The sequence below is a fragment of the Anser anser genome (genome assembly GCF_964211835.1).
Source record: "Anser anser genome assembly, chromosome: 1".
Lineage (NCBI taxonomy): Eukaryota > Metazoa > Chordata > Aves > Anseriformes > Anatidae > Anser > Anser anser.
Genome location: NC_139720.1, coordinates 209,303,501 through 209,318,528, shown reverse-complemented (window position 1 = coordinate 209,318,528; position 15,028 = coordinate 209,303,501). Strand labels below are relative to the sequence as shown.

General features: G+C 47.2%; 1 protein-coding gene across 25 annotated transcripts in view; it reads right to left on the bottom strand.

The window, feature by feature from the left end:
* PAK1 (p21 (RAC1) activated kinase 1) overlaps positions 1 to 15,028 on the bottom strand; it is an 805,686-nt gene that overhangs the window by 741,298 nt on the left and 49,360 nt on the right. For all 25 annotated transcript variants that reach the window (XM_083821751.1, XM_083821757.1, XM_083821750.1 and 22 more), the window contains 7 exons: positions 14,386 to 14,502; positions 14,033 to 14,207; positions 11,561 to 11,624; positions 10,698 to 10,746; positions 8,061 to 8,173; positions 4,127 to 4,244; positions 3,624 to 3,723 (listed from right to left, as the gene is read on the bottom strand). In XM_083821751.1, the coding sequence (XP_083677877.1) occupies positions 3,624 to 3,723; positions 4,127 to 4,244; positions 8,061 to 8,173; positions 10,698 to 10,746; positions 11,561 to 11,624; positions 14,033 to 14,207; positions 14,386 to 14,502 (736 nt within the window). The remainder of the gene's footprint in view (positions 1 to 3,623; positions 3,724 to 4,126; positions 4,245 to 8,060; positions 8,174 to 10,697; positions 10,747 to 11,560; positions 11,625 to 14,032; positions 14,208 to 14,385; positions 14,503 to 15,028) is intronic.

Genomic DNA, 15,028 nt, shown 5'->3' with positions numbered 1-15,028 from the left:
CCCGAAGGGAGCTGGGTCCTCTCTTGTGCTCTTCCTCGAGGCTCTGTGCAGAAGGGCTGACACCTCTCGCACAAGGGCTGGCGGGTGGGAAAGAAACACGCACACAAGCCCTGAATATCGGCAAGAGTTCTTTATTGCCAGGTGTTTGGTGGCTCCAAGCTAATGTCTGGGATGGAGCCTGCGCGACGAGGAGTAGGGAGCTCGCCGGGCCCTGCTGCGTAGCTACCGGTGTTCTCTCATGGCACGCAGCAGAGAGCTGCCGGGGTAGTCCCAGGTCTGATGTGGCCGAGGTGGATCCACTTCCATGGGTTCCTCCGCCTCTTCTTGTGGATCCACCTCCATGGGCTCCACGGTGTCAGGCAGGAGGACAAGCCAGTCCTTGCCTGGGACTGCCCACACGGGATGCCTCCCATCAGCTGTGTTCTCCGGCCAGGGTGCCGAACGAGGGGGTCGCCCAGTTCCATTGCCTGGTCCCATGCCACTCTCCACTTGATTTTCATTCGTGGGTTTCACGCCGCCATCTCTTTTACGGCCACGGCTGGGTCCTTCGCTGCACTCTGGCCGACGGGCACGCCTCTGCTCCCCACGGCTCTCCGCATCACGCTCCCGTCTTCGCTTCACACCACCACTGCACCTCTGGTTAGGCCCAGGCCCCCTGCTGCTGGATGTCTGAGGGGCCGGCCTGTTCCCCGCATCGCTGCGGTGCCAGTGATATCTCCGATAATCGTCTCTGGGCCGGGCAGCAGACTTCCCCCAGGCACTGATGTCTTTTGTGCCGGAGGTGCTGTCCCTCTGCCCATGAGACATCTTTCTCCCATTAGCTGCCATCTTCTCGGTGCTTCCTCAGACCGCTTCGCGGTCCTCACACCGAGGAGGGCTGCCGCTCGCCTTGCTCCTTTCTCTGGCCTTCCTCCTGCCGCTTACGCTGGCTCTCAGAGGACCGAGTCGCTGAGCAAGTGGCGGGCCAGCGGCAGGGGGCCTCTTTTATAGGGCCCGGGGCAAAGGCGTGACAGCGGTGGCCACTGTGACCTCAGCAAGGCTCTGTGATGGAGTGGCCCGTGCGAGGCCAAAGGCGGCTGCGTTGGGAGAGGCCTGGAAGATGCCTTCATGTGGACAAGGAGGAGGGCTGGGGGGGCTGAGGGGCCCCTTTTCTGGGGCTGGCTCCCCCCCAGGCCATTTGGCTTGACAGAGAGAAAGGCTGCCCCATGCAATCCTGCCTCAACCCATTTTTTTCTCCCCATCTCCAAGGCTTAGAATCTCTCGTTAACAAAAGAAAACACCACCAACAAAACCAAACCAGACCCATTCAAAAGGCTAAAGTGGTCACAGCTGAAGTACCCATCGTGACTGTTCATACCTTGCAAAAGTTTTTACTACGTGTTTGGTAAAATTCTGCAACACGCACAAGGTGTGGAGGGAATAGAAATTACATCCAGAGTCTGAGTCTGGAAAACTGTGCCTGAACAGGGAAAAGCAAGGGATGTGTTTAATCAACAGGCTCCAGCACTCTCTTCTTATAAAAAAGACAGCACTTAAACTTGATAACTCCTTACAAAGAACAAGTGAGGAATAAAGAGAGGACATCAGCATTCCTCAAGAGGGAGAAGAAACATGACATGGACTTAGAATTAAACATTTCCTTTACACACACACATGCACTGTGTATTGTAGAGTACAACGTGAGTGCGCGTCTAGTGATTTCCCTCTCTGCACTCCCAGTTGGATTACTGGTGTCTTATCTCTGTGCCCTGCACTACAGCCTTTTATAAACCAGATGCTTGATTAATCGAGGGGGGGTTAGGAGCTTCAGCTGAGAGCAGGGTCCTCTGGTGGCAGTTGTTAGATGTTCCTCAACCTCTCAGTAACACAACAGCATTGAAATGAGTAAGAGGAAGGAGACTGAAGCTCTAAAAGGGGGATACTTTTGTTTAAAAAGGCTTTGGCAAAGCCAGGAACAGCAGTCAGGGGGTCTGGTCAGCAGCCTTGTGCCCTCAGCAGGAGAGATCAAGCAAGCAAGGTTGGTCTTGTGTCCTAGCCTGCCAGGGCTACAAGAGCCACAGTGAAACACCCGCCTGGATTTTAGTTTAAATGGGAGCAAAAGGGGCAGGATAATGAGGAACTAAAAACTTCTCTCCCTCCAACTGGACATCAGAGTGGGACTGAGCTCATCCTGCAGAGCGCCCCCACCTCCATCAGCCAAGAAACAAGGCACCAGCACCTTTGTGGGGCTCTCCCCAGCCTTGGGGACCAGGAGCCAGACTTTTTCACAGGGGTTTTCTATACAGAGCTCGTCCACCTGTCCTGCCACAGCTCCCAGGCAGCGCCAAACACTTTCCCAAGCCGATACCAGTGCTGTCACCAGCGGGTGCAGAGAAATGAAGGCATCCATCGACTAGGGCTTCTGGGCAAAGGTGTTGGCCCACCTCCTTCATAACAGGCTTCACCAAACTGGATGTGTTCTTGTGTGTCCAGCAGAATCAACGCAGCAAGATGTCCTACCCATCCTGACCCCAGGATGGCATTACAGGTTGAATTTTAGGCAGAATGAGGAAAATTAAACTGATCCCCAGCTGAGTTTTTATCAAGGGTAACAAGCAGGAAAGGTACATATGGGCCACAAACAGAGCACATTTCCAGCAGAGCCAGTAAGAAGCTCAGGTCCAGAAGCTTACTGCATCATACCCACAGGGACTTTCCTAACTTGAAGCTCCAGCCAAGTACGTGCATACTGTGCTGAAAGACGTGCTTCCGTAAGAACAGAGCACCTCGGCCCTGATAAGCTATTCACTGCTAACACCCCCGAGATCTGACTGCACTAAAGTGCAGCTTCAGTCTAAAAAGTAATTATGTGAAAAAAAAAATAAAAAATCAAAAAAAATAAAACACCTTCTTACTCAGCATATCTGCACTGTGTGAATTTTGAGTCATATCTGTTGTCACTGCTGGCAAAAATAGATGTATTTATGCCTGTTGGGCGCTAGCCATCAGAACTGGGAGGGAGAGGGAGGAAGCACGGTTCTGTTAAAGCCCTAGGTGGAAGATAATCATTCACTGGTCTCCAGACTTATCTCTGCACGGGCAACGGCAAGCACAACAGCTACCTTAGCACCAACAGTCTCAAGGTCTTCATTACTGGTGATAACGCACAGAGGAAACAACATTAAGAGTTCGGATTGGGCTGGGTTTGTAAGATTAAATGCTTTCTAGCTGAACAGATTGCAACTTCCCCTCCACCCACCTCCATCACCCAAGTACCTGCAGTATTTTCAAGACTGGACAGATCACAAACGGAGAAAGGCTTGTGACCCTCCACCTAAAAACCCAGCTTTCTAGACTGGAGGTGCATTAAAATCCTGTTAGTTTACACAACACAAACAGATGGCCCAAGGCTAAATGAACACCAAATCTCATTGCACGTCTGTTATCAGCTCACAGGGATTTATGCTTGCCAATCTCCATTGAAACAGATGCCACAAAAATACCTACAGGAGCATTTCTACACACCCTCCACCACCACAGCACCAAGCATCTCAAGCACCCATCTCCCCACCAGGCCTGTCCCGTAGCAGGGAAGAAGCCTGGGTTGATAACTAAGGTCACCACCAGCGCTCTTCCCCTCATACTTAGTTTGACGGAGCCGTCCATGCCCAGCAGGATGTTGTCACTCTTGATGTCTCTGTGAATAACTTGGTTCGAGTGGAGGAATTCCAGAGCCTGGAGACACTGAAAAAAGAAAGGAAGAGGTTCTTATGTGCATTAAGTACAATTAGCCAGCCAAGGACTCTAACAATGTGCATTTTGAGTAGCACGGGCTTAGCTTTTCAGAGCCTTTTCTATATCCAGTATGTGCAGGGCTACAGAGACATCCCCACTGGGACCAGCAGGAGGACAGGTTAGCCCTGAAGAAAACAGGCGTAACCGCAAGGATTCCAGCCCCTTTTTGCAGTCCTCACTCTAGGGTGAAAGCTAACAGGAGCATGCCACCACCTCCCCAGTGAAATCCATCCTCTGAGAAGATGACTGCAGCAGTAGAGAAGCTGTAGACAGCTCCTCCAGCAGAATACATCAGAGAAAGCCCTGTCCCCTTCCTCCTCACAGCTCGCCCAGGCTGTGGGTGCAGCTTTACCTCTCGGCACACAGCTGCGATTTGTCCTTCGTCCATGCAGGTCTCTGTCACAACATCTGTTAGGGAGCCTCCTGCCAAGTACTCCATGACGACCCAGAGCTCTTCTCCTACAAGGTAGCTGAAGTGCCAAAAACAGTTTTTAGAACAAGCAAATATGAGCACGTCACCGTTTACTGAGTCAGAACGCACTGGGTTTTAAAGCTATCTTAGAAGTGCAGGGAAACCATGAGGCTTGAACAGAATATTTAACTGCACTGGGGCACCAGGTACTCATGGCAACTTCTGTGTGTTGGAGGATCTGACCACAACCTGAAAGAGCAGAGAAAGGGTGAGTGCAGAAAGCTGAGGAGAAAACAGGGCTGAGGTGATGGAAGAGCAGGTTCAAAGTTTCCTGCCCACAAAAGCAAGGCTGGTTTCTTCTGCCATGGGAAGGGCCCAGGCTAAGAAAGAGACAAGCTCACAATTCCTTCCAACACTGGGAGAAAGAGGAAAGAGATACCAGGAAAGGACGGGGTCCAAGCATGCATCCCTAAACAGCTGGTGCACAGCATGGTTTTCACGGGCTCGTGCACTGAAAAAGGTGGCTGTGGGCTGTTCTGACACCACTGGCATCCTCCTACCCTAAGCAACGGCCTGGCCTGCCCTTGCCCAGGCACACGGACAGTCCTGGGTGGTTGCCCATGTACAACTTTTCAGTTCTTTTTCAAGAACACCATTTTTTAAGCATCGTGCATTTGAAAAATCTCATCTGGAGGAAGCCTGTACGAAAATAAATAGGAAAAAGCTGAGATGAGGGTGACTTTTCACATCCATTTGGGATATTGTTCTCTGCTGGGAGCACGTGTGCTCATGTCTAGAAGCAGAAGACCTGGGTTGAAGGCACCAGCATTAACTCATGTAAAAAATAATCATCACCAACCACTTCTGCCTTTTTGGGCCCATCCAGAAAAAAATCAACACAACCTTTCACAACAGATGCATCAGGATGACACATTCCTGAAGGAAGGAACCATCAGCTTGAAAATCATAAACCCCACCTTCACAGCTTATCTGCCCCGTTTTGTAAGGAACAGACGGATGAGTCGAGAGAGACGGCAGAGAATCAAATTGCAAGCTTCTGCCTGCTGGCAGGAGAATTCATCAAGAAGTCGACACATACAAGCTGGGAGTTGGGGTTACTGGGAAGTGCAGTTCTGTAACAGTGGCTATCACCTAAAATGAGGATTTGTGGGGTTTATTAGGTTAACGAGGGTTCCTCTTCCAAAAGAAACCCTGAGGCAGAAGTGTGCTCTGCCTCACGCTGGGCATCTTCTAAGTTTAGGTGCCTACATTTAGAAACAGGTCTCTGAGGGCCTCTTTCACACGGGAGAAAAACACAGGCAGGACCAGAAGGTAATTCAGCACAAGTGGCTGCTTGTCTGTACAGGGTCACTGTCTTCAGATACGCATGCTTCTACACTCAGCAACTAAAAGTACAGCTGAGTTAGGGCTTAAGCTTCCCAGCACACCTTTGTGCCACACAGGACAGCAGAAAACCTGCCTGAATCCTAAATGCCCCATTTGCACGGTGGTGTCTGGGGGCCTGTGAGCCAGCCAGACCTCTTAACATCTAGTAAGACCTCGTAACTACTAGGAAGTAGGTAAGAGAGGTAAATGCAGGTAAGAGAGACTGGAAACCCTTGCATAAGGGCAGGAGCTGGGGCAGAGGGATGGGAGGGCTGGTTTATACTGGTGAGCATCTTGCAGCTTCCATTAGGTACTCAGAAGGGGGGGAGTACCTGTTTGTACTGTCAAAAAAGAACCACAAAAAAGGAAACAGGTCCCACAGCGGCCAGCACATCCTTCCTTCTGTGACAGCAGTAGGTGGAAGCCAGCAAGCAGCGCTCAAACACCAGCTTCACTCAGCACTCAGGAAACCAGCAGGCACGTTAGGGCAGGCAGGAGGGATGCAGCTGCCCAGCAGCAAGATCCTGCGCTTGCAAAGCCCCACAATAGGCACAAGAACCCCCAGCGTCCACCGTCGTTGCTGTTCTGTCCACTTGCTGCACTCAAACAAAAGCTAATCCCCTCAAAAAGCTTAGTGAGAGAAAGTCGAGGACAAAAGAAGTGGCTCTTCTTGCTGGAAGTTTAAACAAGAAAGCAGGACGTGCAGCTACCCTACAGCTGGGATGTATTGGCTAGACAAGGCATGTGCATGTACACGGGGATGTTCTCTCTAAAGGAAGAACACGCATCTCAAACAGTTTTCCCAAAACAAAGCCTCTGATCAGCCTGGAGAAATACACACTTTCAGCCCGCATGCAATCCTTAAACGTTCTTTTCTGCTTTGCTCATTTTGCACAGGTAATTTCTGCTGTTTCTAAGAGTGCCCAGCACCACTTTCTCTGCACAAACACACCCCTTCCTCAAAATTTCACCAGCAGACTTTGTCCTTTCGATAAGGCAGCTCTTTACAACCGTGCTTATAACACGGAACACAGCACCATATAAATTCAGCACCACAGTGGATGCTGCAGCATGAGAAGTACTTTTTTTTGGCTAAGACATCAAGGGAAGATGTTAAGGAAACAGTTGATAGGCTTTTGATATCCATGCAGAGCAAGCGAGTGTCCAAATTCTCTCTCTCCTATTCCCAGAAGAGATTCTGGGTCACATCCCTCCATTCCATCTTCAGAAGATGAGCTGCCAAGATTAAAGTCTGAAGCTCACCCATCTAGGCACAGTTTTCCCTACAAAAAGCCAAACTAGTAGTTAATCAAGACTGCTTGTTTCTGACGAGTGCAGCAGGCTGGAAACCCTGCTGCAGCTCCACTGGAACTAGCTTGAGCATAAGGTGAATGATTCAGGCTTGACACAATGCATCAGTGTTAAAGTGATGCTGAATTCAATTCCCCGTGCAACACTTTTGTCCTGTTTAGCTTCCAGCACATCCCAGATCTCCATGCTGACAGTCTGGGACTGTTTCCTGGAAGTCAAACAGGGGAGGTGCAAGCATTTCTTCTGCTTTCAAAGGCAGCTCCCTGCCCCCACAGAAGCACATTCACCACTTGTTCCTTCTGAAGCAGACAACCTCCGAAGAGCTGACAGCTGCAGCACTGCTGCCATCACCCTTATGCAGAGCCTCAGTATCCTGCAGGGAAGAACTCGCAGTCACATTTGTTTGCAGACTTGCTTTTTACCGCCTTGAGCTATACAGCGAATACAGCATTCGTGGCTGCAGAAAGGAGAAGCAGGGATTCAAGGAGTCATCCCACATGGATGTAACACATCTAAGCCTGTGTCCAGGTCCACAAAGAGCAGCTCCAAGCATGGAATAAGCCTGTTCTCTCGGTCTCCCAAAGGACTATTCCACTCTGTGCCACCTCTCCTTTCCTCCCTTACACAGACCCACAAGAAAGCAGCCTCGCTCAGTTATGTGTCACACGTCCTTCAGCCTTACCACTGCTATGCTACAACACAGAAAACCTCAGTGGACAGCCACAGGGACACAATTACCATCTGAACATTGAAGGGTTACTCCTCTGCAAGCAGAACATTAGTACTGCTCAGGGAGAAGGAAAGAAGAGGAAGAGGAAAACAAATAACACAGTTCAAGGTATTCCCATTTCTCCTGTAGCATCCGGAAGGAAATGGCTTGTCGGGTCCAATTTGGTAGAGCACCTTGGAAAATGGAGTCCTGACAGCATGCTGCTAATGCCATTGCTGTCAGCATCTCTAAAGAGAGCCTAAATACTCCATTAATACCGATTCAGACACTTGTTTCTCCTAGGATATAGATGGAGACCACTAAGCAACCCACACCCCAACCTTGCCACATCCATTAAGCAATGCAAGAGCATCCTAGATCTACATTAAGCTGAGATGGATCACTTAAGACAGTGGCAACGAAGTGTTTTCCAGAGCCCCTCTGTGAACCCTTCAAATCACGACGTACCTGTCCAAGTAGTTGACAATGTTGGGGTTTTTGTTTTCCCTCATTACCAGGATTTCATTGATAATCAGTTCTTTCTTGGGCTGCTGCTGCAAATTCATCTGTTTGATTGCAACCTGCAGGGAAGGAAATGCAAGAAGTAGGGCATTAGTACAAGAGTGTCCTAGAAACCTGCCAGTACCAGTGTCAATCATTTTAATCCCCCATTCAAATAAAGGGGAAAGCCACTTATTCATCATCGGTTACTCAGCAATTTAGCAATTCCTGCAGCCAGTCCATTTCTACTCTGGCTGGATATTTGATGCCAGAAAAGGACAAGGGGAATTACTGTTTTCATACTGGATCTTTACATCACTGCTGGACAGCCAACTCTACATTTTTTTTGGCAAGAGAGCAGTCATATCTTTACCCTAGTATGGACTGGTACATCAAAGACTTCTTATTCCCTAAATGATTCTTATTAATTTTAGTTTGAATCAGATCCTTCTTTAGGTTTGGATGGTTTTTTTCTTTGTTTTGTTTTTTTTTACTCTTGTGCTTCTAGAAATCTACAGCAGGGCAGGTGTGCAGGGAGGAGGAGGTAAATAGCATAGCCTACGTCTGGTTCTTCAAAGTGACAATTCTATTTCTTCTCATCACAGCAAGACCTAGGGGGAAAGAAGCACTGATATTTATATAAAAGGATGAAAATACATGAATTGGATCGCAGTCATACCAAAGAGAAATAGGGGCAGGTTCATTAGTTGTGGCCCTGTGATTTAATAGCTTTCTACCTGCCTCATTATACCTATTCCACGGGTATAGGCACAGAAAGCACTTGGGTACAACATGCTCTTAACTCCTACATTAAACTTACATTTAACTCTTCCAACTATCCACGGTATTTTGTGAGAATACCTGGCCTTCAAAGACAAGACTTCAAACCAGTAGGACTACTCAGCCCTGCGGGGGGCAGCAACATTTTGATAGATGTAACAGCCCAACTGGCCTTAGCACAATATTTGGGCAAAGGGAACAAAATGTAATTATGTCTTTACAGAACTGCTACTTGCAGAGAAAGCAGTATAGACTGATGTGGCTCCCAAAAGCAAGGACTGAAAGAAACAAACCACAGAGTGCCAACACGGATGGATACAACTAGCATTTTGATAGTATGGCAGGAGACTCTATAGGAAAAGCCCCACACATGAGAAGGCAAGAACAGACAGACACCGCGCTGTTCTTCCACGGTATTCACGAGGCTGCCAAACAGGACTTAAATAAGGGAGAAACAAAAGCCCCATGCTGCTCTTTGCGCAAGACCAGAGAGGAGAATGAAAGGTGAAGAAGAGAGGGAAGGCATTTGCTGCACATAAAGAAATTCCAGACCAAGGATACCGAGAGAGCCCCAGTACTTCTGCACTCCTGTTCTCAAGTAGGCCCAAGAGCATACTTGATCCTTGGGGTATTCTCCTAATACTGTCATGTGCATTAGAATACAAACTAAACAGCTGTGCTTATACTAAATAGCTATCATCAGTGAAAATCACAAGTATTCTTAACCCTGGGAGCTGCCCAAGGCTCCTGTGTGTTGCACAATAAAGAAATTTCCTTCTAGTGCTTCTAAAACGTGCCGCCTTTCACTGAGCTCCTGAGCTCGCAGGGTTGGTACCAGCAGCACTTCACGGGAAGGAACAGGTTAACAGGATGCCATAGAGCGATCCCAAATGCAACTTTAAAAATCAGACTAGTATAAGGGGAATCATTTTAAAAGTCATTGGTACTCTAAGGGTTCAAATATTCACAGGGGAGTCTCTGAAGGGGTCCAGAAGGAAAGCAGAAAACCACCAAAGGATTTCCTCCTCCTATAAAATTTCTCCTTGCTTCAAAATAAACGCGATGCCCCTTCCTCCTCAGAGGCTGCAATTATGCCTTATTTCTTCAGGAATTGTGAAGGGGGGTGAGGCAGTGTCATCCAAAAGCACAGTCACGAAATTTAGTCACGAAATTTACCGGTGGGAAACCCTGATGTTGTACAAAAGCAAAGCAGAAATGCAGTGCTGCAGACTTCCATAAACATATCTGGAATCATGTACGCACTTCACTCTTTAACAATCCTCCATCTAGCAATAATCACTTTCACTGAAGCTGCATATCCATTCCTACTAGCTTATTACCTAGGCATGCAACATGCACAGCACTTTTCAATATTTAGGACAAAAAAGACACACTCCTCATCTCTCAATTCTAGGGCAAAAAGCAGGTGGGCAAAGGAACTATTTCTATGCAAATCAACTCGTGTAAGCATAGGAAACAAAGGAGTAGAAGATGTAAAAGAATTTAAATGGGGACAAGAAGAAATATCAGGGATGAAGAGAGAAAGTCCTGATGAGGAACTATCCGGTGTCAACATTTGCTTCCAGCCTTTGTGGACACAGGAAGATTCCCTACAAATATGAAATGGAAATTAAAACCTGGGAAATCATTTTTCCAGCTTTCTGCTCAGACCACTCGACTATGTCTTATTAGTAAGGAAATAAATGTCTCTTTAAGAACAAAACGTCACAAAGCCCTGGAAGAATGTCTTTATTCTGCAGCATCAAATCTAACTTTTAGGAGACGATCCAAAATCCACTGAAGAGGTATTCTGGCAGCACTTACCTCCTGTCCCGTAGCTACATCCATTGCTGTGTAAACTGTACCTGAGGCTCTAAACAAAAGGGAGAAAAAAATGAAAAAAAAAAAAAGCTTATTAGCATCTCATAGCAAGACAGAGCTTAATACACTCCTCTTCCCCCTCTTCTCTGCTCTCATTCCCATTTCTTGCCATGCAATAATTCCAGTGGTAAATGTACTCTGAAATACTTCTTAGCCAACTTCACTGTTGGAGCAGAAGCCAGAGAATTTATGGGGAACAAAGCTCCTGGTACAGGACGGTATGGTCATCCACAGCAATTGCTGCAATGTAGCACAGGCTGCAGGACTGGGAGCTGATCCCAGCTAAACTGGCATGACTGCACTGCCCAGGCTTGCAGACTGCCCAGCGGGATTACAGAGCAGACAGGATCAGCTGAAGTAAACAAATGTGGCATTTGTAGTGAAGGAAACGGGAGTTTGAGCCTCAGCACAAGTGTCTCTCAATGATTTGCCTCTCCCCCAACTCCTACTTACCCTCCGCCCTGCTGAGAATACCCCAAACCAGCATCGAGGAGAGTTAACTCAGGAGGCAAATCTGTGATTTGAAGATTGTCTCGCATGCTGAAAATAAGCAGCTCCTTCCCTGCCTACAGCTATATTTAGCAACCCGATCATCTAATGACATATTTTCTTATTTTAAAACACAATTGCACAAAATAACCCAGTCGCCGTGACTCAAAACTTTGCTGGGAAGGGGAGAAGAGCTGGGGTGGGGGTGGTGGAATAAAAAAAGTCCTCATCAGCTTTTCCAGTGAACTAACTTAGCCCAGTTTCAATGATTCCTTCCATAAGAAAAGGTACAGGACAGAAACGAAGCTTGTACCAACCCTTGCCCAATCTTCTCAAAGCGTGTGTACTTCTTTTTTGGATCACCGACGCTCACGATACTTCCTACAACAAAAAAAAAAAAGAAAAGAAAAAGATTTTAGAAGTACTTTTTCACACAACTACACCATTACAATTTCTGGCAGGAAAAAAAATATTTACTGTCTTTTCATACCAGCACAAATCTTGCCATTATTTACCTGATGACTGGGCTGGCCTGGGCAGTGCCCAGCTCCTCTATTAGGAGCCCAAAAACTAGGGAAGGGGCAGCAGCTTTCAGCAGCAGTTGCCACGCGGCTGCAGCCCTGGTTTTAGAGAGCACCCTGAGGCAATCTCAGCTCATTTTCCCCGACATGTCTGTTCAGCTGAAACAAAGTCTATTACTGCATCCCTCTGAGGAAAAGCACTTTGCTCAGGGCTCTGCGAGGTGGTGAGGGGCTGCTCGGGCTCAAGGTGGGTTTGGTAGCCATGAAGAACACAACCCAAAGTTTTCTGGACAAGAGGAGGGAGCTCCGAGCAGGAAAATCATGAAAAAAAATCACGAATCATGAAAAATCATGAATCATGAAAATCATGTGGACCTCACAGCTCCCTGGAGACACTGACTGACCTCCGCAATGCCCCCACAGCTGGAGAATCACACCCTTTAGGCTGAGGAAATCAGCACAGAGCTCAGCTGGGTGCAAGTCTCCCCTGTAACGGCACCGGGGTGGCTAATAGGATCAAGGGATGCAGACCTGCCTCCGAGGCGGTGTTTGCAAGTTGCTCCAGCAGCCAACACGCGGTGCTGCTTTCACCGGGGTCTAGGCCTGAGCCTAAACAGATGCACATTGGCAAGGAAACTGCTCGTGGTCATTTCGCCAAGAAATCCAGTAGCAAGCAGAGTAAGAGCAGGCTATTTTCAGCCACCGGTGGCCAGCAGCCAAGCCCACAAGGTTCAGGGCAGACAGAGGTAAGAGAGGGGAATATGGTTCGTGTTTGGGGAGGAGGGTGCGAAGAAAAATCCGACTCCGTGCACCCCACTGCACAATTGCTGAAGCAATGCTATCTGCCCTAAGGACAAACATTTCTGGACAAATATTCGTAAACTTTCCCTGGAAGCCTAACGCAGGCTGCAGGTTGTGACTGCAAGAGGTAAATGTTTGCACAAGGCAGTCACAAGAGGCAGCTGTCGGTCGTGCCCTGTTTAATCCTCTCAGTTTGTAAAAAGGGGGTAATGTTCCCTACCTCCCAAAAAGCCAGGCGAAGATTCATTAATGTTTGCACTAATGCTGTATTGTTGCTAAAAGGTAGGGATTACAGAAGTGAACGTATTTGCATTAAAATAGTTCCTTTTCCCTGCCACAGTCCCTGCTTGCCCTACCTGGTCACAAAATGGCTCAAACCATTAACGGTATAAAGGTACTGATAAATCAGCTAGTGAGGGAAGTTGCTGGTTTGAAACAGTGAGTCTTGAAAGTGCAGGCTTTCAGATAGCAACCATTTTTAGTTTGCATGCCATCTGTTCAATTTAGGATTTTCTTCGTAGGAACGAGGCACCCACGTGCCATTTTATTTTTTTAAGTTATACCCTCAGATTGAATTTCCCTTGACCCAGGTATTCGCCTTTGCTTCATAAAATAATGACCTTTAGGAGGTAAACTCTCAACAAAGGAGAGTAATCTGACCTTAGGGGTGCTATCACCATTTACATAAACTGACGAGCAAGGCATATATTTAATTAACACGGGATTAACAGATCAAAGAATGAGAAATGCTCTACTCTGATGAAAGCTGGCCCATGCTGAGGAGAGCAATCAATTGCCCAGAACTTGTTCAGCTGTCAAATACTATCACAACATATCCCAGTAATGCCAGGCAGTTGAGGAACACTTTAAATAAAATCCATGAACTGAAGGTCAGGACTGTTGAAGAAACTAGGACACAACAGAAAGACAAGGTAAGCCTTGAATTTTTCTCAGAAACACCCACTACTTTGAGTTATTTACTAGGTACCCACACAATGTCAGGGCACTTAAAAATAACCAAGTCATTTAATGTCACGATATCATGGACGGTGAACTTGGGGTTGCATTAATTTTCTCTCCATCTTTTAGCCACAGTAAGAAGCTCTGCTCACCTTAGGTCTAATCTCACATTTCAATAAAATCATCCAAGCACCAGAGCTATGGAATATCAAGAGGTGGAACAGTCCCAGACTTCGTGGTTAAGGAGATGTTCCATAGTCAGGGCTCGTTTTAGAGTCTGAGGATCTGTAACTCCCAGGGCACTTCAGCTGACAGCACAGGTGCTCAGCTTACATTTATTCTCCCCACCCCCATATATCTGCCCCCAATTTTGGGACACAGTCACAGGGCAAAGTCTTCACTAAGGGATCTCAAAATGGCAACATCAAAACACCTCAACTTATTAAAGTTTTAAGATATTACAGCAAGACCTCGGATTTCAGGAAAAAAAAAATTAAAAGGACATACTTAATTTTTCCAGGATCTCCTCATCTGACATTTTTGGCTTTTTCTTTTGCTTCTCTGTGTTCCTGACCAGCAAGTCAGGTGCCGTTGTGCTGTTTTCCGAGGGAGAAGGAATAGGAGAGGTGGCCGCATCTCTGGTAGGAGGAGGAAGAGGGTCTATCACAGAGCGGGTGTATATCTAATTTTGTTGAATAAAAATATGCATATTAAAACAAAGCAGATCATCATCACTTAAAAGCAATTCCATCCATCTTTTTTTTCTTTCTCTTGCATTTCTAAACCTACAGTGCTAGCAGCTAACTCCAAGACCTGACCGTGACTGCAGCAGGGGTGCTGAAGGAGATATTACTACTCACGGATTTTGTGTGTTCAGGTCGTGGAGCTATCACAGGGGGTGGAGCTGCATCATCTTCATCATCCTCGTCTTCAGACACTGAGGGCACTGCAGGGGTCTCAGACACGGCTTTCACATTCTGCATGTGGTTACACAAATAGCAAAAATAAAAACCCGGTTGCTTGGCATAAACAAATCACAAATGTTGAGTTAAGCTCCTAACGGAGAGTGCCTTGAAGCAAGCACAGAAAAATAATAATCAGAACGGGTTAGAAAGTTACAGTATCTTAAAAATCCAAACCCCAAAGGTCCTGAGCCTGCGTTGGAAATATTTAGATGTCCAGTTCAACAACTGTTCAGACAGAGCTGTCATCTGCTTGTCTGATCCCCATCCTCCCCCCTGGGACTTAAGACCCCCCCCGGGCTCTCACATTGCCTTCCTGACACCCACACGACAAACCCAGCAACTCTGGGCTGCTGTGAGGACAACATCTGAGTTTGGATGTAGCTGTCCCAATTTATATTGCCTCTTCTTTATTTTTTCCCTTGCTGCTTGCTCCAAACCCTTATCATGCAGATCAGAGATTTCAGATTCGAGTGATTTAATTTACATCAAAATTTAAATGTTTTCACTAAAAGTTGGGAGGTCAAGTTGACATCAGCTT